Source organism: Schistocerca serialis, chromosome 7 (genome assembly GCF_023864345.2).
Source record: "Schistocerca serialis cubense isolate TAMUIC-IGC-003099 chromosome 7, iqSchSeri2.2, whole genome shotgun sequence".
Classification (NCBI taxonomy): Eukaryota; Metazoa; Arthropoda; class Insecta; order Orthoptera; family Acrididae; genus Schistocerca; species Schistocerca serialis.
In genome coordinates, this window is record NC_064644.1 from 507128070 (window position 1) to 507153817 (window position 25748).

A 25748-nucleotide genomic window follows, 5' to 3' on the forward strand; every position below is an offset into this window, starting at 1 on the left:
CACAGCTTAATAATGTACATTATAGGAAGAGATCTGATATGGATACCACAAGGCAGCACTGCATCTAGCTACACTTGGTCCTCAACATAATGTTCTTGTAACGCCTCCATCTGATGATGAGCCTACAGTGGCTCAAAAACATGTCCATGCTTGAATAAGTTGAATTAAAGGAGAGACTGGTCGCATATTTATTACCAGATAAATCACCAATTTACATCACAATCGCAGTTCATCATCCACAATGGATTTACTGAAAAGAGAAAGGCAAGTTTGACCTGGGGTGATCTGGGGAGAGGAAAGGGAGCAGGGCAGAGGAAGAGGGGCTTGGGAGAGGAGGGGGAAGCTGGGGAGAGAAGGGGGGAGCCAGGGTGAGGAGGTGGGAGCCGGGGGGTGGAGGCAGGAGCTGAGACTGAAGGTGAGAGCTGAGAGTAGAGGTGAGAGCTGAGATTAGAGGTTGGAGCTAAGTGTAGGGGAGGGAGCTAAGAGTGGCTGCAAGTGCTGGGAGTGGAGGTGGGAGAGGAGGGAGGAGAGAGTGGTTGGAGGGGGAGTGGAGGTGGGAGAGGAGGTGGGGGATGGATAGTGGAGGTGGGAGAGGAGGTGGGGACTGGGGAGTGGAGGCAGGAGAGGAGGCAGGCAGGAGCTGGTGAGAGAAGCAGGGAGTTGGGGAGCAAAGGAGGAGTTGGGGAGAAAGTTAGGTCATTCAGACCCCAGGATGACAGGGACCCCCCTATAGTGAGGACGCTGGTAGCCATAGAAGAAGGAATTAATAGTTCTGAAAGGTTGAAAGTGTATTATTTTTACTTTTATATGCATCTATCTGCATTTCTTCATATACATGTCCTGAAAAAATCATTGACATACAATGCAGGGGGTGACTAGTGGCCCAACAGAGGTCACAAGACCATTGATGGCGATGAGGAAGTGAGTGGCACTCTAACCCTGATCAATCGGTGGGACAAAAACTGATGAATAAAGATTGGTAGTGGGCCTCAAATGCCCCATTCGTGGAGGATGAGTGATACTGAATGCCATATACAGGTCAGAAAAGATTCCAAAAAGTTTTGTGGATTGTCCCTCTAAAAACTGCACTGATAGGGAGCAAAAGGTCCAGTGATTCAAGAATTCAGCATAACACGTGGGCAACCGTCCTCTCAAGCAGCTTACGGAGTATGTTGGCGCTATCTTCCCATTCCGGGGGGAAGGCACCTTGCAGCCAAAGTTGGCTAAAGACCCTGAGGAGATGTTGCCTTTGTGGACCGTTCAGGAGTTGGATCATTTGATTGTGAATTGAATCCAGGCCTTGGGCTGTGTCATGGGATGAGGCACTAGCCTGATGTAGCTCCTAGTCAATGAAGAGTTCATTATAGGATTGAAATTGGTGGGGAGCGATATACAAGGGGACGTCTTCAACTTGTCACTTCTGCAGTAGACAGGAGGAGGACAACAATGCTGTCACAAAGTGGGTCGCCAGGTGTTCTGCAAGAACTGATGAACTAGTCCAAAGACCACTCTTCAGGACAAGACATGTAACAGCTGTTGATCATTGGTGGCCCATGAGACTGTGGAGCTCAGCTCATACCTGAGGTGAAGAGGCATACATCCCAGGGAGGAGACATAGTGCTCCCAGCATTCCTTCTTACTGCATTTAGAGACAGCCATCGCATAAAGTCATTTAAAAGTACTAAGATTCACCTGTGTAAGATGTCATTTGGATCATTTCAGAGCTCATTGGTGATCCTGAATAACTATTGCAATGATTTGGTCTACCGCAGCACTAGTCAATGGTGGGGGGAGCTCCTTAGGAAGGGGAACAGCACTTCCAGCAGTGTGGGTGGTCACATCTGAGACATCTTGCACAACCTCATCAATGTAACAGAGAGGTGGCAAATGTAACAGCAAAGGCATAAAAAGGCCATTTGGCACTGTGAAGAGCCCAACAGCATAGTTGGTCTGTCTGGCAGTGACAAGGAAATGACAAGATTCCCAGAAAGTGGTCACTGTCAGAAATGTCACCATGTAATGATCAATGTATTGAAGTTACAAGATTAGAAGAAGAGGCTGTTAGATCAATAGCTGGAAAGACGTCATGGGCAGCACTAAGTGGGTGGGAGATCCATCATTCAGGAGGCACTGAGCGTGGTCAGTGAGAAGCTGGTCAATTAGAAGGTTCCTATCAGACAAAGTGGTACTCCCCTAAAAGTATTAATTCTACAGAGTTGGCATGGAGGATGTTAAGCCTTTATGCACATCTCTTAACCAAACAGGTTTAGTTACAACAGGGTAATACATTCAGATAACAGACTTTGTTCATGAATCAAGCAATAATGTTCAAGCATAAATGCAGATACACCCACCAACTGAATTTTGTTCTTTTGGATTACAGCATGCAGTACCCAACTTTGAACCTAACCCACTTGAGGGGAAAATGTGGCACGAATGTTAAATGGTTGCATTTCATTACTTTTCCATTAACTGGTGTCACACTGATGAAGATGATAAAACAATTTAAATCATTTTCAACAGTTCCCAAAGGTCTTCCTAAATTTGGAGAACAATTCACACCAAATCAATGCCCCTTGAAATGAGAAAACCATTATACAACGTGATTCAAAAAGAATACCACAACTTTAGGAATTTAAAACTCTGCAACGACAAAAGGCAGAGCTAAGCACTATCTGTCGGCGAATTAAGGGAGCTATAAAGTTTCATTTAGTTGTACATTTGTTCGCCATTTCAGCCAATAAAGTTTTTGGTCCCTTTTTCTTCGAAGGTGCTACTGTAACTGGACTACAGTATCTGGAGATGTTAGAGAATTGGCTGTTCCCTCAGCTCGAACAAGAAGCACAACAATTCATATTTCAGCAGGATGGAGCGCCACCACATTGGCACTTATCTGTCCGTAACTACCTGAACGTCAACTACCCGAGGCGATGGATCGGCCGCCAGGCAGCCCGTGACAGAGCACGTCATCACTGGCCTCCAAGAAGCCCTGATCTTACCCCCTGCGATTTTTTCTTATGGGGCTATGTTAAGGATATGGTGTTTCGGCCACCTCTCCCAGCCACCACTGATGATTTGAAACGAGAAATAATAGCAGCTATCCAAACTGTTACGCCTGATATGCTACAGAGAGTGTGGAACGAGTTGGAGTATCGGGTTGATATTGCTCGTGTGTCTGGAGGGGGCCATATTGAACATCTCTGAACTTGTTTTTGAGTGAAAAAAAACCTTTTTAAATACTTTTTGTAATGATGTATAACAGAAGGTTATATTATGTTTCTTTCATTAAATACACATTTTTAAAGTTGTGGTATTCTTTTTGAATCACCCTGTATTTTCATAATTTCACTGCAGGAACTCACCTCACTCATGGTATACAGGTTTCGTGCTGTGGACATGTCTAACAAAATGCTGCAAACTTCTGTAAAATTTTCATATTTTCTGGTAAATTCTAATACTGACTGTATATACTTTAATGTTCTGCCATATGCTGCATGAGCAACTGCCACATTATGGTTGTTATTGCACTATGTTCGCTCTGTTTATTGTAGATATTTCGCATGGAAAATCATATTACAACAACAAATGATTTTATGCTTGCCAAAGTAAGAGCAACAACATGTGTGATAGATCACAGACACATCATGTGATGCGGCATGAACAGCTGGGCATTGGCCAACCGCTATTAGCTAGCAGCTGAAGTCAGTTGAGGTGCAGCATTCTCTCCATTAATGCCAAACTCCCAAGCAGAATGGTTCTGCAGAAGCACATAATAGTTCTACGGTGGAAAATTTACTTTTATTACTATAGCAAAGTAAAATAAATTCCACTGCACTTCCATCAGGCAAATTTTTTTGGTATACGGACAAAACGTGGTTAGAAAATAATGGAATGTATGTTCTTGAAAGCTTCACTTTGCTTTTACGATGCACACTATTAACCACAAGATCACAAGCATTAACAGGTTGAGTGGAAGAGAACGCTTCCTCCAGCTACTGCCACACACTACAGTGTCACCAATGGAGTCAAAGCAGTTCCTTAACAGAGCAAGCAGTCTCATTTTTGTTTTGTCAGATCTCATATTTTGGAGAAGATTTTACACATAAAATAACAATTATGTTAAAAAAATCTCAGTAGTTTGACACACACACACACACACACACACACACACACACACACAAAGTATGAACACAGAGGATTTCAATGGCTTTATTTAGATGCTTCTTGCATTTGTGACATACCTAAGTAAGTGTGCATTGGATCTGAAGTTGTGTCAATCCATTTCGAAAAACCGCCAACAATTCTGTCTTGTGTAGAAAGTATGTAGAATCGGTTAGGCTTGTATGAGATCATATTAAAAACCCCAAGTATCTGAAAATATAAAGACATGCAACATTATTGAGGTTAAGTTACGAAGAATTACTTATTTTAGTTTCAAGACAGAAAGTAAACCATCACAGACATGAAAGCTCAGACAAAAATTTAAAAAAATACTGATAAATGTTACCTTCAATGAAGCTCCAACCCAGAAAGAATAACATGTGTCATCGGGTTTATTTGGGCGTCCCTGAAATCCTGTCACCTGACGCATCAGAAGCCATTTCTTCAATCTTGAACGCTGAAATTAGAGGCCACAAATTACTGTAAGTGAAGACAGCAATAAAGCAGCAAATTTACACAATGTGTCATGAGAGATCTCTCACAAAACAGGACAAACTAGCAATTCATTAAATACTCACTCCAAACTTTACATAGAGTTTACTTATCAGCTAACTAAAGTGTAATATTCATTGGTCATTTAATACTAACTTTAATGACAAACAATACATAATTGAAAAGAGTATATTATGCAAGTAATGATATGACTATAGCATGTACACAGTTCCAAGATAAAGATAATTTCTCCTCCTATCGAAGGTTTAAGGATGCTGCTGGGCTGTTGGCAGAAATATAGAGATCAAGGTAAGCCAATAACTTTTCAATTCTTTCTTCCCAACCTCTCGTGTTTCTGGGAAGATCAGCAGCAATGAAAATTCACATCATCAATAAACAACACTATCTCACCTTTCAAATGCCACATATTGTCTTTAGTGCAAAGCTCTCACAAAATAACTTGGGTCTTGAGTAGAAACCTAACCGAGTACATCTCTCTGTGCTGAAGGAGTGCCACTTAAGTTGTCTCTCCCTGTCATCCTGTGTTACTTTAATCAATAAAGAGCGGCCACCACAGATGTTTCTGTGATCGGTACTCTAGCCAGATACTACTGACTTTCAATATCTGTGTTTCAAATTGTTGGTGATACTACCCCAACCTATCCTTTGCAGACTCATTAGCTTTAGCTTAGAAATTCTGCAAGGTATGCATTTGTGCGACGGCTTCAGGTGTTGAACTATGACTTCTCTATGGTGCAATAGCTGTTCCCAATGGGACACTCACCACAACTGTTGTTCCTCCTCTCCCATATTGTCCCTTGAGCCACACACAGAACCAATCTCATACAGGAACACAAGTATGTCATAAAGGCCATCTGAGATCTGACTTTTCAACTCATGGGTTAAGTGACCCAAAGGCCACCGGCAGGCCATCAACTTATGCATCTATGTGAAATGATTAACCACTAGGGTTGTGTCAGCAATATTAAATCGAGAACGAAAGATTACATTCTGTTACGCAACACATTTGACAGAGCAGCTCACTACAACGACAGCTTTGTAACAGATGGCCTCAAACTGCTGATCTAGATGGCTGGTTGGTTGATTGGGGTTGGAGGGACCAAACAGCAAGATTATCAGTCCCTTGTTTCAAAGGTGGTCCATTTGGACGAATTTACATCTCAGAAGAGTCATAATGGTAAAACAAAGTGCTGTCATGTTGTCTATAGGGAAAACAAAAGGAAGGAAGTCAGCAAGTGGGCAACCAAAGGCTATGCTAGAGGTAGGAAATATGCCACCTATGACACAGTACAGGCAAGACCACGTGCTATTCAAAAGTGTTCAACCACAAGAATGTAAAAGTGTGTATTGTAAAAAGAGACTAACCAAATTGAAAAAGTGATAAAAACAGAGTAAAAGGGAGAGAAAAGAGGATCTTGGCCAGGGAGGGGTGTCAGGAATCTCCAAACACAGCTTACATTGGGAGACACCTCAACCCTCACTGCTCTGTCCCGAACTCCAGAGGGAGATTAAAAACCTTAGAAATGAAAATAAAAATCACTTTCACAGAGGAAACTGAGAACCAGTTCAACCCTCTGGGAATCTTCTGCCAGAATTAAAGGTAAAGTGCGGGGAAGTCTGTACTTAGTACGCAGACCCAAAATAAGGGGGCAATCCACCAAAATGTGGGCTACAGACTGGAAGGCTCCACAACCACAAAGTGGGGGTGGCTCATTACGCAAAAGAAAACCATGGGTCAGCCTGGTATGGCCGATGCGGAGACGACACAGGGTGGTCGAGTCCTTTCAGGAGAGGCGGAAGGAAGAACGCCACGGGACAGATGTCACCTTAAGCGCACAAAGTTTATTAGACAGGGAGGCAGCCTCCCAAGAGTTGGCCCATGATTGTGAGAAGTGGGACTTCATATGAAGATGTAAATCCGTTGCAGTAGGGGTTACAGAGAAAGTGGGGTAAGTGACTGCTCCCCCAGCCAAACGATCAGCAAGCTCATTACCTGGAATACCCACATGGCCAGGGACCCAAAGGAAGTCAACGGAACAAGCAGCATGGTGAAGATGAGCAAGACGGTCATGGATGGCTGAGACCAAGGGATGGCAGGAAAAACACAAGTCAATAGCCTGAAGGCCACTCACTGAGTCCGTACATAACAAAACACGATTGAGTTGGGACTGTTTAATGAAGGTAAGGGTCTGAGAAATTGCCATTAATTCCACAGTAAACACCCCACATGCAGTTCGCAGGGGATGATTTTCCATGCCATCAGAGGACATGAAGACATATCTCACACGATCAGCAGATTTAGAGCCATCGGTGCAAAAAACAACAGCATCCCAAAAATCCCATAAAATTCGGCAGAAAAAACAACGGTACACCATAGAGGGAACGGAATCTTTCGGACCTCGGCAGAGATCCATCCGAATCAGAGTGCCAAGGAACTAAGCAAGGGGAGGTGTTGGTGAGGGAATGTGGGAGACAGGACAAAGAAGGAAGCTGAAAATCACGGCGAAGAGACGCAAGGTGGAGCCCATCTGGTAAACCCACCCGAGGGCGGGAACCATGCAGGCGACAACCTTGGTCTGGGAACAGGATAGAATAGGAAGGGTGAGTGGGAGAGGAACGGACAGCAATTGCATAAGAAACCAGAAGCTGGGACCGCCAAACAGAAAAGGGAGGGGGGGGGGGGGGGGGGGAAGTTGGATCCCAGCTTCAACCAGGAGACTATCAACAGGGCTAGTAGGGAAGGCACTGGTGGCCGAACGGATACCACAATGGTGGACCAGATCCAAGAGGTGCAGTGTGGAAGGAGCAGCTGAACCATAAACTTGACAGCCATAGTCCAAGTGATACAGAACTAAAGCCCGATAAAGGCAGAGAAGAGTGGAACGATCCACACCCCAAGAGGTGTGGACAAGGAAGCAAGGGACAGTGAGTTTATGGAAACATCCCATCTTCAAAAGTCTGATATGAGGCAGCCCAAGTGAGCTTGTTGTAAAAAAGAAGACACAGGAAATAAAACTGTAGGACCACAGGTAATCGTTGTGCATCGAGGTAGAGCTCTGGATCAGTGTGGACCATAGTATGGCGACAGAAGTGGACCACCCATGATTTTAAAGGTGAGAAATGAACCCGTGTGAGAGGGTCCATGCAGAGCCACGCCGTAAAGCACCCTGGAACTGCCGCTTTGCAGAGGCCATCAAAGAGGAACTAACCCAAATGCAGAAATCATCCATATACAGAGCAGGGGTGACTAAAGAACCAACGGAGGCCTCAAGTCCATCTATAGCAATGAGGAAAAGAAGTACAATCAATATGGATCCCTGTGGGACACCATTCTCCTGGGTTCATGGAGAACTAAAAACAGTACCAACCTGAACCCTGAATGACTGATGTAACAGGAACTGGTGGATAAAAATCGGGAGTGGGCTCCGAAGACCCCACTCATGAAGTGTAAGAAAGATATGATGGCGCCAAGCTATGTCATAGGCCTTGCGAAGGTCGAAAAATACTGGAACCAAATGGCGGCACTGGGATAAAGCCTGTTGAACTGCGGATTCCAAGTGAAGTAATTGATCGATCATAGACCGTCCCTCTCAGAAGCCACACTGGTAAGGGGACAATAGATCCTTAGATTCGATGACCCAACTGAGCCAACGGGCTACCAACCATTCAAGTATCTTGCAAACAACGTTTGTCAGACTAATTGGCCGATAGCTTTTGACAAACAGGGAGTTCCTTAAGGACAGGAACCATGATGCTATCCCTCCATTGAGAAGGGAAGTCATCCTGGAGCCAAATACGGTTAAGCACCCAGAGAAGATGGTGTCATCATGGAGCACCAAGATATTGAAGCAATTGGTTATGAATGGAGTCTGGGCCAGGGGCTGTTATCATGAAAAAAAGAAAGTGCGGAAAGAAGTTCCCATTCAGTAAAAGGTTCGTTGTAATATTCTGACTGACAAGGGGTAAAACATAAAGCGGAAGCTTCGGCCCACTGTTTCTGTTGAAGGAAAGCAGCCGGATAATAGGCTGATCCTGATGCTGCTGCAAAATGGGAAGCATGATGTTCCGTGAGAATCAACGGGTCTGTGCAAAGGCCATCAGGGATGGCAAGGCCTGGGAGGGTAGACTGCTGATGGCAACCTTGGAGAGAGCGAAGTGTAGCCCACACCTGCAACATAGGGACAGTAGAACCGAGGGAAGAAACAAAGCATTCCCAGCACACCCATTTGCTCCATTTGATTAAGTAAAAGGCTTTGGCGCGGAGGCATTTAAAGGTCACATAACTAATGAGGAGGTATTGAACAGAATTGGGAAGAAGAGGGGTTTGTGGCACAACTTGACAAGAAGAAAGGACCAGTTGGTAGGACATGTTCTGACGCATCAGGGGATCACAAATTTAGCATTGGAGGGCAGTGTGGAGGGTAAAAATCATAGAGGGATGCCAAGAGATGAATACACTAAGCAGATTCAGAAGGATGTAGGTTGCAGTAAGTACTGGGAGATGAAGACACTTGCACAGGATAGAGTAGCACGGAGAGCTGCATCAAACCAGTCTCAGGACTGAAGACCACAACTACAACAACAAGATTGGCAGCGGATGGGTGCCTCTTAAGATGTTGCAAAGCTCAACAGCAATCACGGATGGCAATGGCAATGGCCGTTCTCCACCACAGGACTTGCCAGCGGCGAAATGGTCCAGATGAGCGTGGGATAGCAAGGCTAGCAGTGCAAACAATCGCATCAGACACATCACCTAGGACGTCATCAATACAACCCGACAAAGAGGGAGAGAAATTGACCTGTGCAGTATATACAGGCCAATCTGTGCATTGGAAAGACCAACGAGGTAACCTGTCCGTCGGGGTGAGGGAAGCAAGCGAGAGAATAAATGGGAAGTGGTATACTGTGGTGTGCGTACTGTAAGACCTTCGGTACACACACCATCGGATTATTTGACTTGTCACTCTAATGAAGTAGGCGAGTGTCAGCAATATGTCTCGTGGTCTTATCATGGTGTGTTTATCTTCTGCCGTTAGGTCAGTTGATAGAAATGCCACTTGCACGTTTAGAGTAGCAGATTGATGGTGACCAACTTTAAACAGAACTTGATTAATTTTCACACACATTTATTAAAATAATAAAAATCATAGACATTACGTAACTTGATTCTGGATGCTGTTTACAATTGACAATCTGAAGTTCCTTTGGTCTTGGTATGTTAATCTTATTCTCACATATCTCTGATACTTGACAAAGTGTCTATACATCTCTCTTCATGGCTATGTACAGGAATGTGATAATCTTATTAGGCACAGACTGAAACTTGACAACAGACTAATGCAGACTGGTGCAGACAAATGCAGACTGGTGCAGACAAATGCAGACTGACTAACCGGAGGTCTGTGCACTCGTTATAATACCTCACGCGTTCAGGTATCACTGCGCGAGTGTGATCTGCGAGGAGAAAAGGTTCTACATTAGCAGCAATCTCATTGGCTGCGTTACATATTAATGCGCGGATCGGCAGAAGCAGAATTTGGTCTGTCTCTAAGACAGCGCCATCTCGTAGTGCGGAGACGGACGAGCGCTGCGCCTGCGCTGTTGTGCTTAGCGGGGCGCGCTCTATTGGGAAAGTTGTGTATGCGCTGACTACGCGGAACTATGTACACAACATCTACATATACATCTACATTTATACTCCGCAAGCCACCCAATGGTGTGTGGCGGAGGGCACTTTACATGCCACTTTCATTACCTCCCTTTCCTGTTCCAGTCGCGTATGGTTCGCGGGAAGAACGACTGCCAGAAAGCCTCCGTGCGCGCTCGAATCTCTCTAATTTTACATTCGTGATCTCCTCGCAAGGTATAAGTACGGGGAAGCAATATATTCAGTACCTCATCCAGAAACGCACCCTCTCGAAACATGGACAGCAAGCTACACCGCGATGCATAGCGCCTCTCTTGAAGAGTCTGCCACTTGAGTTTGCTAAACAACTCCGTAACTCAATCATGCTTACCAAATCACCCTGGGACGAAATGCGCCGCTCTCCTTTGGATCTTCTCTATCTCCTCCGTCAACCCGATCTCGTACGGATCCCACACTGATGAGCAATACTGAAGTATAGGTCGAACGAGTGTTTTGTAAGCCACCTCATTTGTTGATGGACCACATTTTCTAAGGACTCTCCCAATGAATCTCAACCTGGTACCCGCCTTACCAACAATTAATTTTATATGATCATTCCACTTCAAATCGTTCCACACGCATACTCCCAGATATTTTACAGAAGTAACTGCTACCAGTGTTTGTTCCGCTATCATATAATCATACAATAAAGGATCCTTCTTTCTATGTATTCGCAATACATTACATTTGTCTATGTTAAGGGTCAGTTGCCACTCCCTGCACCAAGTGCCTATCCGCTGCAGATCTTCCTGCATTTCGCGGGAGGGAGGAGAAAGAGAAAGATCAATGGCAGAAAATATACTAGGTAGGGGAGCAATCATTAAGAAGGCACAAGTCGTAGTTTGCAAGAAACTGGTCTATGAGAAGACCCCGACTAGATGGAAATGCACTGCCCCACAAGGCATGATGAGATTAAAATCCCCGAGAAGGAGGAAGCGAGGAGGAAGTTGCTGAAAAGGGCAGTTAAGGCAGCAGATTGCAAACTGTGACCTCAAAGTCCAGGTGGACCCTAACAGCAACCGCTTCCAATGTAGTCTGACGAGGAATCCTCGTGTTATCAACGTCCGTATGGACCAACATACAAATGCTACCAGAGGCCCACAGGGAGCTGACCCAATTTTGACAGAAAGCATGGAACCCATGGAGGGCCAGCGAGTGATCATCAGTAAAATATGATTCCTGTAGAACCACACAAGCTGCAGAGTAAAACGAAATAAGGGATTTCAGCTCCGGAAGGTGACGGTAATATCCATTACAATTCCATTGGATAACCACAGAACAGTGATTCAAATGGGGGGTGAACAGGCTAAAGCCAGTCATGCCTCCGGGTCACCATCCATCACTGACAAGGAGGAGGTGACATCCATGGACAGCAGGTCAGAATCAGGTTGTGAAGGTGGGGATGGGACCTCTGGCGACACCAGAGGCTCCTTGTCCCGAGACTTATGCTTCTTCTTCTTTTCTGTTTGAGATCGAGGAGGGCTGTGCTGCAAAAGGGAGCCAGCTGCAGCAAGATCTGGAAAACAAAGAGAGCGGGCGACCTGAGGGCCCACAGACTGAGTGAACCTATACAGCAGATGCTGAGAAATATAGCTGCTACTATATCACCACCTCATCTGGCATCTGCTCTGTAGCTGCAGCTACTGTTAATGGTAACTACCCTAGAAAGGACAGATGGTTTTGGTCCACATCCTATGTTTTTGGCTGTTAATTCCACATTTATTTTTCAGCAGCGACTCAAGTCTAAATTGGGACACATGCACCTGCTTGCCTGTGGGAGTTGTTGGCTAATCACCACTACTACCTGCATGCTCAGCTGTCGTGTGGCAGCAGACCTTTGGCATGGAAGGTGCCTGGAAGAGGGGTTCTGGGAGGGGCGCCCTTGACCGGCAGACGCCAAAGAAGAGGGACACTTCTCCGGCTGGGGAAGGGGAGCGGCACCCGGAGGAGAGGGTGTGGGAACTGCAGGGGACGGGGGTAGGAGAGGGGTTCAGGACTGGGGTAAGGAAGGGGGAGGAAGGGGTGAAGTTGGAACTAAAGCACAGCTAGACGTCACTGACACAGGATGAAGTGTGCATACTTCTTATGAGCCACAGTGTAGGTTAGACGATCAAGGGACTTATACTCCTGTATCTTCTTTTCTTTCTTATAAGCCAATAAACCATAATCTCAGAGAAGGTATCCCCTTCAAAGGCCAGGATAAAGGTGCCAGTATCAATGCGATTGTCCTTCGGGCCCTTCTGAACACGCTCAACAAAGTGAACACCCCGCCATCCTAGATTGTCCCTAAATTCTTCATCAGTTTGAAGGATGAGGTTCCTGTGAAAAATTACACCTTGAACCATATTCAAAGACTGGTGGGGGGTAATGGGACACAGGAATTGTGCCATGATGGTCACAGGCACGAAGGGCCGCAGACTGGGCAGCTGAAGCATTTTTGATCAACAATGAACTCGACTGCATCTTGCTCAGAGAGTCCACTTCGCCAAACTTGTCTTCAAGGTGTTCCACAAAAAATAAAGGTTTGGTATTGGTGAAAGTATCCCCATCAGTCCTGGTACAAACCAGATAGCGGGGGAAAGGTTTGGCCCCTAGCCAAGCCTGACCCTCCTCCTAGAGGGCAGACAGGGAAGGAAAGGCTGAAGGGGCAGAAGAAGCAGTTCCATTCAAAGAGACGGCTATACAAGAACGACCAGAGTTCTGGACTCGTATGTGTTTCATGTGCATAGTATCTGCCCTGATACCACCCACTCCGATCAGGGGCTCTCCCCAAGGGCGCCACCCAGCCACAGCAAGGGCCATCTGGCACGGCGGCCATTGCCAGAAGTTACAATGCTCCAGGAAGACGAGCAACCACTCCTAGACTTACATGAGAAGGTCACAGCTCAGGTATCAGAAGTGTGATCCCTATGTTTTCAGGGTGCTCAACCAAAAGGGTACATCTGATTTGATCCATTATAAGTGGTTTTTGAAAGCCTGTGACTAGAAACGATAGGTTTGTTTATAAATAAATAAATCTTCCACTACTAGTCACGATTTTTCTTTATTTTACTTTTCGCACAACACGTTTTGAGAAATAAGTGTTTTTTTTTTGTGTGTAAAATAAAGAAAAATTGTGACTGGTAGCGGAAGATTTATTTATTTATAAACAAACCAAAAGGGTACATAGTGACCCCACCACACGGGCTGGCTACCATGCTGGCTATGTACCCTAGCATCAGACGACGATGTGAAGGAAAAGATGGAAGGAACCAGAAGGGCACACACTGGAGACACTAGGTAAGGTGCTCTTCCCCAAATGGCTCACACTATGGAATAGAAATTTAGTAATGGAGGTCAAACCCCAGAGGGGGGGGGGGGGGGGGGGCAGAGGATGCCGAAAGGATGAGGTAATTACTCAACAATACCAAATTGCAAAGCCAACATAGCCAGGATGATAGCATGGCCAACATAAACACCAAGAGAGGGCGGAGGGGATGGAGAAAGGACAGGAAAGGAGGGGAAGGGAAAGAAAATGCAGCCCCAGAAAGAAGGAAGGCTGCAATAGCTCGGGGCCCCATGCTTTCCACGCACATACTCATGATAGGACCGTGAGCTCCTTGGGGTGGGGGTGGGGGGGGGGGGGGGACGGGGGGGGGGGGGCTGATCTAGAGTTTGCGAGCTAGTACCCTGGGTTAAAGCAGTGACTGGCGGCATACACCACACATCCAGATGAGGACTGGGCTGTATGCACCTCACTGCCTTTGGGGTTCAGCATAAGTACAGCCTTTCTGATGATTGCTTACACTGTGTCAGCAATGTCTACCATCCCAAGCTGACCCCGAGGAGTCCAACAAACTGTCTCATCGGCCGTGAGGTAAAAAGCTCGCATGAAGAACCATTATGGGACAGGTGGCTGTGATACAGAAAAACAATACTGAGTGAATCTATACAGCAGATGCTGAGAAATATAGCTGCTACTATATCACCACCTCATCTGGCATCTGCTCTGTAGCTGCAGCTACTGTTAATGGTAACTACCCTAGAAAGGACAGATGGTTTTGGTCCACATCCTATGTTTTTGGCTGTTAATTCCACATTTATTTTTCAGCAGCGACTCAAGTCTAACTAAATTGGGACACATGCACCTGCTTGCCTGTGGGAGTTGTTGGCTAATCACCACTACTACCTGCATGCTCAGCTGTTTACCTGGAGGCAATTAATTAGTAGTATGCTTTCACAAATACGTACTGACACTTGTGATGGTTTGTGTCACTGCAGTTACTTTTATTTGCTACTTTCAAACAGTTGTGGAAAATAAAATAGCAAAGATACAAAACAACTGTGCTTTAGTATCCACTACAGTGGCAACTAACACAGCACAGAGGAGGTGAATATGATATTCCTTGTCCATGAGTTACTTTGTTACACATTCCCTGTGTAGTCTGGCCCTTACAGACTGGCGCAGTGTGTGTACGTAATAATTTCTATGATGTAAGCCCTTTGTGGGAGGTAGTGTCCCTATCAGTGGACTCAATTCGGTGTCTTTCACTGAATCAGTGTTCCTACCATTTCCTAGAAACCCTCCTGGATATAAAAAAAAGAAAACCAGTGAAAACACCCTTCTGATTTCGTTGTATTAAAAAATCCCTTTACTTGTAATGTAATCTCTACTCATCAATGTTCAAGAGGACTGAGTTACAGCCCTGCAGACCATTTGAACCACTGGAGAGTTGGTTTCAGGATACAAGGAAGCCCTACAAATGATTAGGGAAATACAGACATCACATTATCTGGATATACACTGATGAGCCAAAACATTATAACCACTGCCCCCTGAGAGGCTGAATGCTGTTGGGCATATGACAAAGTCAGGAAAGTAAATGGCCAACACAGAGACAAATGGGGAATCATTAGCTGCAAATAGTGGAATCCACTGACATAACTGACTTGAATGAAGAGCACATTTATGGCCTAGCACCTGGTACAAGCATCTAAGAATCAGCAAAGCTGGTTGGCAATTCGTGTGCTACTATCATGAGCATCTATGGAGAGTGGCTGAAGGACTGTGAAGCCATGAGTAGGTGAGAAGGTGTCAGATAACCATACCTCATATCAAAGAATGTAGAGGTCCAAGGCTTGTACAATCTGTAAAGCAGGATGGGTGACAATCAGTGGCAGGTATGACAACAAAATACAATGGTGGTGTAACCACAAGCATTTCAGAGTACTCTGTTTAGCACACATTGTTGCACACGACGCTCCACAGCAGATGTTCAACCAATGACACTGACAATTATGATTACAGTGTATCAGCCCATAACTTACGGAAATTGTGTGATCTGTCTATAGACGTCTGTACCACACACCTAGGACTTGTCAAATCCATGCCATGCAGAATTGATGCAATACATTCCAAAGGTGGACCAACCGGCAATTAAGCGAGTGGTTATAATGTTTTTGCTCGTGTGTGTGTGTGTGTGTGTGTGTGTGTGTGTGTGTGATAAACTCATCTCGGCCTAAGCTACATATTGATGAGGTGGATTATTATGGTGAGGCATAACAGTCATTAGTGGGCAACCTCAAGGGCAACTTTGTATCCCAACTGTATTACACCTGTGCAGATAATATGGTGTCTGTGTTGTGGGTTGGCAGGAGAGCCAACCCAGGAATACTAGAGGAAGCCGAAAGGCACGCTTTTTAGCTCACGCAGGCTGGCGTGGGGTCTGGAACAGGACAGGGAAATTAGCCTTTAGAAAAACGGACGTAGCTGGTGGAATACTTAACTTTAATCCCTTAATGGTGAACATCGGTCTGACGGTACATGCATCACAAGATCAATAGCAACAGATAATGGCGCCTTGTTAGGTCGTAGCAAAAGACGTAGCTGAAGGCTATGCTAACTATCGTCTCGGCAAATGAGAGCGTATTTTATCAGTGAACCATCGCTAGTAAAGTCAGCTGTACAACTGGGCGAGTGCTAGGAAGTCTCTCTAGACCTGCCGTGTGGCGGCGCTCGGTCTGCAATCACTGATAGTGGCGACACGCGGGTCCGACGTATACTAACGGATCGCGGCCGATTTAAAGACTACCACCTAGCAAGTGTGGTGTCTGGCGGTGACACGACAGTCTGTATTTCAATAGTCATTCAAAGGATTTTTGTGGAGACTAATAATCTCTAACCAATTCTCACAGTGGTTCAGATGAGCCTCAAGGTTATAATCACACCGAACTCTATGAGAGAACATGTGAGTTCAATATTCCTGAACAACTATAATTGACAATTAGTTGTAAGAAATGAAACACAATCAATTGTAGTTATGACATAATGTTTAGGACAAAAATATTAGTCTACAATAAACTGCATTTAGTTGCATTAACTCATGATTAGCATTTATGTCAAGTATGTTTGTGTAGAAACTATCAAGTGTTTTTGGTTTCATCTGGTAAAATCAAAAAATAAATTATGGTTATATGCAACATGTAGGTGGTCATGATTGTCAAAAATCTGTTGGCTTCCCTGTTACAGTGCTCAACTTCTTATTATTTACAAACAAGGTCCCATTACTATTTCATTTCATTGTCATTACTCAAGAATGTTACCTTCCAAGGGGGAATTGTGGTGTACTCCTGTAATCCCAGATACTGAGATGCTACTGTTTTGGAGAGATCTGTAGATTTACTAGAGATTTTATCATTTTGTGAACTCAGAAACACCCGTGGCTCATATATCATACCCTGTCCTGGTGTTAGTACGAAGGTTATTAAGCAAACAAAGCTCACAAAGTTAAAAGAAGCCAAAATTATAAAGTATTTATTTGTACAAATGACCCAGTGATCAGGCTGTGGAATGCAATGGAACTGAAGTAGATGTAAGACGGACATATGAAGAATTTATTTATTATTTTTTTAAAAAGTGAAAACCATACAATTTATGTTCTTTCTACAACTATATGCCTGATCATCATCTTATTTGACTATCATCAGGTAACAACAGGCTCCTCATTACTTGATGATAGTCCAACAAGCCTAAACTTGGTGAGTAATAAATAAAATGTAATTTATTTGGTTGTCACCATTAAATGTGCAGTTATTCTACTAAAAAGATATTGATGAAAACATGAACATAGAATTGAATTCTTTGAGCAGCCTAGCAATACAATGACTGCATTTTATTATGTCAACCAATTGTGAGTTCCATAATCTTTCTTCTTAAACAGAATACTATTGTCACTTAATTTTAACCTTTGTCATATAGCCTCAAATTTTTTAAATGAAGGTAGACATGTATAAAAACAGCCTCCAGTTGTGTATGTGTTTTCCTAAGTGTGGTATTGCTGATAATATGAAGCAGCACTGACAGATTGATGTCCTTTTTATTCATTTACAGAATTAATTACTACTACTACATCAACTACTACACATTTATACCACATGTAAAATCATGATGCAACTGGAAACTTTCTGCATCTGAACATGGGATACAGGCAATGAACCTCATTGTGCTTCAGAACAAATATTTTGTGGTCAAAGGTGATTCTTGTAACTGTATATCACCTCCTACTTCTTTGCCTTCTTCTTGTCATGGCATTACATCTCTGTGTTAATCTCAGCCTCTTCAATAAGTTTCCTCCATTCTGCCCCCACCGCAGCAGTTCTCCACATCTTCTATGCCCTGAGTTTTTATTTCTTCTTATATACAACATATCCACTGCTTTCATGCTCTTCCTCTCTTTCTCTTTCCAATTGGTCTCCATAATTTTTTTTTCATTCTTTCACATTCCAGCCAAAAAATGTGGCAAAGCTAGGCTACATTCCTACTTTTTATTGATTTTATCTCAGCGCCTTGCATAAGATGGTCCAACTGGGCATTTGTTCTAGATCTCCAAGTACCATTGTGACTATTACCCTGAACTGCACCGACTATTACCCTGAACAGCACCCATTTTGCAACACCCTGTATTTAAATACTCTGAGCTGCTGTTCATCAATATTAACTAATATCCATGTTTTACATGTGTAGGTCATGACTGGCATGATCACGACCAAGTATATTTGCCATTTAATCTGTCTGTCTTTAACACCCTGGAGCTTAGTAATTCCTTAAACCTTGAAACCACTTATTACTGTTTAAGACTTGCAATTTTATTTCAGCTGGCATAGAATTATTCCTATTAATATTATATCCCAGATATTCACGGTTCTGCATATGCCCCGAATTGGACCCTGCTGCTTATATTTTATTCAGATTGTCATTTAACTTCCTGGTAAATATCATGTACTTGATCTCATTGATAGCAAGGCCTCAGGGTTGTGTGGATTCCTTCAGCTCTTTAATGAACTGCCTCTAATGCTAGTCAGAATTTCTGAGTAACTGCTTGCAGATTCAAACTGAAAAGTATTACAAAAATGGCATCCCCTTATCTTACTCCCATATTGATGCTGAATCAAGTACTTAGTTCTCCATCCACTCATACTGGAGCCTTGGAATCAGTCGGGATTGCCTTATATTTAGGATGCCAGCTTGAAGTCTATGCATAGGTTATTAAGCTCAATGTTATCTTTATATGACTTTTATGATTTGCAACAGGACAAATATGTGGTATGTTGTTGGTCAATTAGAACACACTGATATTATCCCAAAATCTCACTCGCATTTTGAGTTAGCTTACTGTAGAGTGTATTGGGTTGGCATAAATTTGTAGCATTTCTTTATAAGTTAAATAAACACAACAGATACACATAACTGAGACTTAAGTCATTGGTAATATATTCTCCTTCACCATTTACAACAACCTGCCAATGCTGTGGTAATTTTTCGATTCCACATCTGTAAAGGAAGTTCCTTGAAGGTTGCTTTGCAGAGACTGGATAAAGGGAAAATCTGAGGATGCAAAATGGCTCTCCAACCTAACTACTGTATAGTACTTTTTTTTGTCAGTCTAGTGTTATGAAGGTGGGCATTATCATGGAACAGCATCAATTCACACCAGCTTCCTGGTAGCTGTTCTAGGACTGCATCTGCAAGATGTCTCATTGTTGACAATAATTGTCAGCAGTGATGGTTACACCTTGGGAAAGCGATCAGTAGTACGCCACATTGTCACCATTCCACCAGATGGATAACATTATCTCTTATGGATGCATGTAGGTCTTTGTATGGGGAGTTGCTTCTTTGTTTGGGCTCAAACCTTCCTTTTTTTCCTTTGTAAGCACTAAGGCACCACTTTTCATCACCAGTAAGGGTACAGGGTAGAAATGGTTGGCGTTGTTCACGAGACAATTGATGATGAGCAAACAAAGCTACACATATGGCCACCCCCTGATATTAGTGATTTTACCTTAAGAGCATGCCCACACCCATTTTTTGAACCTTCTCCATTGAAAGCAAATGTTGCACAATTGTAGAATGATCACCATTAATTGCATTCACCAGTTCTGAAGTACGCTGATATGCGTCATTGTGGATTAACACATTTAAATAATCTTCATCAAAACCCGAAGGTATTCTCAAATGAGTAACTAATGTCAAAATGATCCTCCTCAAAATGAGAAAACCATTTCTTTGCCATGCTCCATCCAATGACAATATCCTCATTCACGGCATAAATATCTCTGGCTGCCTCCGCTGCTGTGGCTCCTCTATTGAACTCAAACACAAGAATACGTCAAAAATGTTTCGGTTCCTTCACTTGGCACCCCATTTTCTACAGCTCCAGACTATCTCAAAATGACAACACGTAAACTCACTTAGCAGCAATGAATTGCAGATAAAAATTGACAGTTGATACATAAACTCATAGAAACTAGAATAGCAACATGCGGAACAAAACCACTACAATCTTATGCACCAACCTAATACCTGACAAACCTTCATAGGCTACACTGAAGGATAATTCCTCAGTATTTAGGACTGCAATTCTGGTCTATTTTCTTATGTACTGGTTGAATCACCAGTCTTCTGGGATTCTTCCCAGTTTCTACATCAGTTTCATGAATTTAAGGATTTCTTTATGAAGAATGCTTCCTCTTTTTCCATAACACTTCACCAGTTAGTCCATCAATTCCTGGTTTCTTGTAACTCTTTAGATAGTTCACTATCTTCAGTACTTTCAATCAGGTGGGTCCATATACCTTTGGGTCTGAAATATAATTGAGTAGCTGCTCAGTTTCCTTCCAAATTCTTTATCTATGCAGACCATCTTCTTTATCGGTACACAAACTTCTCTGTTTATCCTAACACTCTGCTATTTTATGTATATATTCCTTAGTTCTTTCTTCCTGAGCACCTGCAGACAACACTGGTCATGTGGGTGTGAAAAGTGCATGTAATGGTCTGGTTCAAGAACAATTTTCCACAGAAATGACTCATCATTTTGCACCACCCTCCCCTCTCTCCCATACAACTTCAACTATGACAGTTTTCACACTTGTTTGCCTGCAGAATTAATTACTTTTACCGAATAAATTATTACACTTCTGTACCATCCTTCTTATTTATCTGCTCAATAACTACACACTTATACTAGTAAAGATGTAAAACTAAGATGCAAGTAACAAATTTCTGGTACAGACAACAGAACGTCATTGCACATAAGAAGATAAAAGTTTTGTGGTGTAAGGTGGTTTTTGTAATTCTACAGTTTTCATTTGTTGGTCTGAAGATATTACCACAGTTAATTGAGTTTAAATTAAAATACAAACAATTCAATAACTACACAGTGACTAATTTTCTCTTTGCTTTGACATCTCTCTTTCTTTCTGCTTTGGCTGTTGTTCAGTATGCTGCCTGCAGTGTGTGTATTTCTAATATTTAGTGAATTATTATTATTTATCTAAATATTGCTTCTCAGCTTTTAACTACATAATATTCACAGTAATTTATAATTATGACAGCAGGTTATGGGCATAGGGCTAGGTTTTACAGTACGACAGTAACAACAGTGGAAAACCAACTCATCAATTCAACATATAATCCATAATAACGACACAAAAACAGGGAGCTACAGAGTGCCATTTTTTGATAACTCTAATTTTAGCAACTGGATACTCAGGATTGAAACTCATATGTGAGCTGGAATTATTGAGTTTTGTGGAAAGACTTACATAGAAATGGTGGCGTCTACTCAGGACACAGCTGAACAATACGCACAGAAGGCTTTTCTGGGAGTACTTCACAAAAACGAAAGAAAGTGTGATTCACATACATTCAAATGAGTTCCAGACTGTCACTTAGAGTATTCCACGAACAAAGAAACTGCTTGTAACTTGTGGAATTCATCACCTCAAACTTTTGAGCATGAGGAAGTGAAGACAATTTTTTTATTCTCTGCTGTTGCTGGAAGTCTTACATATGGCACAGTGGAGCAATTTCGACTTAGGGACAATGGAACATTTAGTTCATGAATCTGTTCCTTTGAGAATCTCAAGGGAATGGAAAATCTAATAAGAATTAGGGTGGTCAAAACACACATTTTTCTTTGCCAGAAAGGTTTGAGGAGTTGCGTGTTAAAAGCACCATTTGTAGAAAGAAATTTTAAATAAATGTAAAAGGTGTTCTTGTAGTGCCAGGGTTATTAAATAGTCTATTGTCAGTAGGTGAACTAGAAATGGAGGGTACATTGTTTTTGAATGGACTCAATTCAAAGAACTGATAAAGTTATAGACAAAAGCAATAAAGGAAGAACTGCACACTCTGCCAACCAATGGAACTTGGATTTATGTAGCACGTCCAGCAAATAAAAGAGCTATTGACAGCAGGTGGGTGTTCAAAGTAGAAAAAGATGCACATGGAAATACTGAAACAATCCAGTCTAATTCTCGGGGTGGGATTGGGGAGTGATGATTACACCCTGAAAACAGTGGGATAGAAGATTTTGTTTTTAACCCCTTTATGGGGTTGGAAAGACTGGAAAACCAGGTTTTGGCCACAAAATTTATGTTGGCTAACTTTCCTGTAGTCAAAAAATTTTGAAAATTTTAAATTTTTTCACTTTTTTGACAAAAAAATCTGCTTCTAGCAATAATTCATGCTTTTGTTACTGGTCTAAGTGAAAATACGAGGGTGGATGGGAGGGGGGATATGAGGCATCTCGTTCTATATACTCACAACTATACAAATGCAGGAGCCACAGGTCTGCAAGTGAAATAGTTTTTGTACAAGGTTTTAAGATGGTGGTAATGAAATTGGGTGATACTTGATGCTTTAATTAAAAAAAAAAAAAAAAAAAAAAAAATGCTCAAATGTATCTGAGCACTATGGGACTTAACTGCTGTGGTCATCAGTCCCCTAGAACTTAGAACTACTTAAACCTAACTAACCTAAGGACAACACACACATCCATGCCCGAGGCAGGATTCGAACCTGCGACCGTAGCGATCGCGTGGTTCCAGACTGTAGCGCCTAGAACCGCTCGGCCACCCCGGACGGCGATGCTTTAATGTTTGTGCTTGTAATCTGTCATGTGTCATTTTTTGAAAACTTCATGTACAGTTCTTGAGGATATTTTTATTTGGCCATTAAAACTACAAGAAAATGCACGTTTTTCTCAACAGATGCATTTTCTTTAGTGAAGTAAAGCATCATCAGTGGCCTATTAAGTGATACTTACAATTTGACTTGTTTATTAGATCAAAATACCTTTAATTGCAGACCACTGATGATGCTTTACTTCAATAAAGTGAAATCCATCTCGTGAGAAAATACACATTTTCTTGTAGCTGTAATGATGGAACAAAAATATCCTCAGGAATTGTAAAGCAACTAGCCTACTGACAATATGACCACATAAATGAAGAAGTCAAGAAGAGTTATTAAATAACAATTTAATAATTATATTGTGACTACTTTTCTATTTTCTTTCTCTCTGCCTAGGCTGTTGTTTAGTATTTTGTCTTCAATGATGGTTGTACTGTAATTATAATATTTACTAAATTGTTATTAAATGTGTAACTGTGGCTTCATGGCTTTTAACTAGAAAACATTCCTGAAAGTTTCTAGTTATAATAAGTTATTTGTTCCATGGATCAAAATTGTGATCAATTACTTATCTCTCTCTCTCTCTCTCTCTCTACGATTTCAGTTTGTGTTTGAAGTTAATTTTAGGAATTATAAGATCCTTTACACCACTGGATGGGTGGTCAATTATTTTATGGCCAAGTTCCTCACATTTTTTCAGTTGCACATTAAGGCTGAGTGAAGGATAGTATAGGTCAGTTCTCCTTTTAGTATAATATTTGTTAGTGTCACTACTGTTTTCGAACTGGGGTTACTGTTGACTATGAACTTCATATAGGTGTACACATTTGGACAACACATATTAGCCTATCTATTACATATGGCTGTGCTAAAAACATTTCACAGAAGAGCTGCATCAATATATGAAATCATAAGACAACTGATAAATAAAAATAATATGCATATATCAACTTTCAAACTGTCACCTTGCAATCTAACCTAGACCTTGCACAATTCTACATATCAGTACGACAACTTACTGAGATTCTGTATTCACATTCATTGGCTCTAACCACTCACTACCAAATTAGACCCTTCACGCTAATCTGTACTTTGGGCTATGCTAAGGTTCAGTCTATCATTGCAACTGACTGTCAAAAAAATATAGACAGAAAAAATATTGGCAATGTTCTGCTATACTTCTATTTGCAAACGTATTATGTCACATGCCACAGCACTTATGTCATGGAATGAAGTCAATGTGTAGTTTCAACTGACCCCAAAATTACATGTCGGCCTATTTTGTTCTACTGTTTCATGACAGTTCATTTGCAGAGACTGAGTAGCTATGTGATAGAAAGAAAACTGACAAAAGAAAGGTATTTTTGGACAATAAAAAGACACATGAAATACCTGAATGGGACTAATTTTTCTATCAAGCTCACCCATCAGAGCCAAGGCAGCAACAGCACAAAATGTAGTTCCTCCATGGCTTTCAAGATCAGGCCCTTGGCCAATTGCACCATCATATGACTATAACAGATGTAGATACACATTTGAAATCAGTCATCTGTGTTTTCAAGTCTTTGAAACTCAAAATTTGCCAATGACATTTACTGCATAAAATTAGGATACTCCCAAATTAAGTATCTCACTTACCATACTATCTAAGATGTATGAGATAGTTTTTTCTACATCCATTCCAGACCAATCATTTAGCATGTAAGAGATGCAGGCAGCACAATAGACAAACCTCATGTCACTTTCACTGCCGGAAAGTGTTGCGCAAAAGCTGGTAACATGAAACACTTTTAATCATAAACTTGATCCTGAATCAACAGAGATCAGTCATCAGGGGTAACATGGGCAGTACATACCTACCATCCTCTTGTTGCAAAGCCTTTATACCAGCAATAATTGCTTTCTTATTCACTTGAGACAAATTGTCACCAAGAATAATAAGTGCTGCAAGACCTGTATATGTCATTGCTAAATGACCACACACATATGGCCCTGAGCAATCGCTGCTGTCGCGCGAAAAGTTTAGTGTAGACGAACCCTGAAAACCGCATCGCTTCCAGCTTTCTTTGTCGTCTGTCGAAAGAATGATTTTAATTATTGACATGATTAATTTACTCTAAAGTTTATTTAAAGGACTGCGCTTACTCTAAGGTTACATGGCCTACAGCTTTACTTAAGACATAGTTACCTGTCTCTTGCGGTACGACCTGAAGGCTGTAAATCCAATTTATTATGTGTTTCTTTTTTTCTTCACTCAATTCATCTAGTGCGTTTAAAACGTCCAATCCGGAGAGTGCAAAAAACAAAATTGTCAGTCTAGCAGCATCATGATATGCTAACCGTGAAGGCAGAATATCGAGATGGCGAAGCAAATAGCGAATATGTTGCTTTCTTGCTAAATGGTTTTCCGATTCATCACAAATCATTTTAGATGTGCGATAAGTTAGCACCGTTCATAACATATTCCCACAAACAAATCACAATTAAAATCGTCAACGAACGATATCGAAAACAACACACACAGATAAATCCCAAGTTATTGTTCAACACGCCGCATACCGCACATCAAAACAAACATGACATTTTGGTCCTTTGGTGATGTTCACTGCCAAGCTTGACTTTCGATAAATTAATATCGACTTTGTACAATGTGCTGCGGCCAGTTCACACTGTCCTCACGTCGCGTTACGTAAAAACATTATACAATTAATTAAGCTTATCCATTACGGATATTTTAGAACCCGTGAATGTTAAATGAATGTAAATATATAAAGCTGCAACCAGTCACTTTTCTGAATATTATTTATAATTCCATGAACCGGTTTTCGAACCTTTTCAGGTTCATCCTCAGATGGTTTTCTGAATGCTACATCATTATTTATACCATAATGCTGTGTGACAATAAGATGCAACAGGCTTTAATGTATCGCC

At 42.1% G+C, this 25748-nt stretch overlaps 1 protein-coding gene across 1 annotated transcript in view; it reads right to left on the reverse strand.

Annotated features, from left to right (window-relative positions):
• Window positions 1-25430, reverse strand: part of LOC126412106 (geranylgeranyl transferase type-1 subunit beta) — a 40944-nt gene extending 15514 nt beyond the window's left edge. Inside the window, exons 1-6 of the mRNA XM_050081537.1 lie at window positions 25006-25430; window positions 24674-24890; window positions 24456-24588; window positions 24210-24329; window positions 4508-4618; window positions 4242-4371 (exon numbers count right to left, since the gene is read on the reverse strand). Of these exons, the coding sequence (XP_049937494.1) occupies window positions 4242-4371; window positions 4508-4618; window positions 24210-24329; window positions 24456-24588; window positions 24674-24890; window positions 25006-25243 (949 nt within the window). The 5' untranslated portion in view covers window positions 25244-25430. The remainder of the gene's footprint in view (window positions 1-4241; window positions 4372-4507; window positions 4619-24209; window positions 24330-24455; window positions 24589-24673; window positions 24891-25005) is intronic.
• Window positions 25431-25748: the final 318 nt, after the last annotated feature.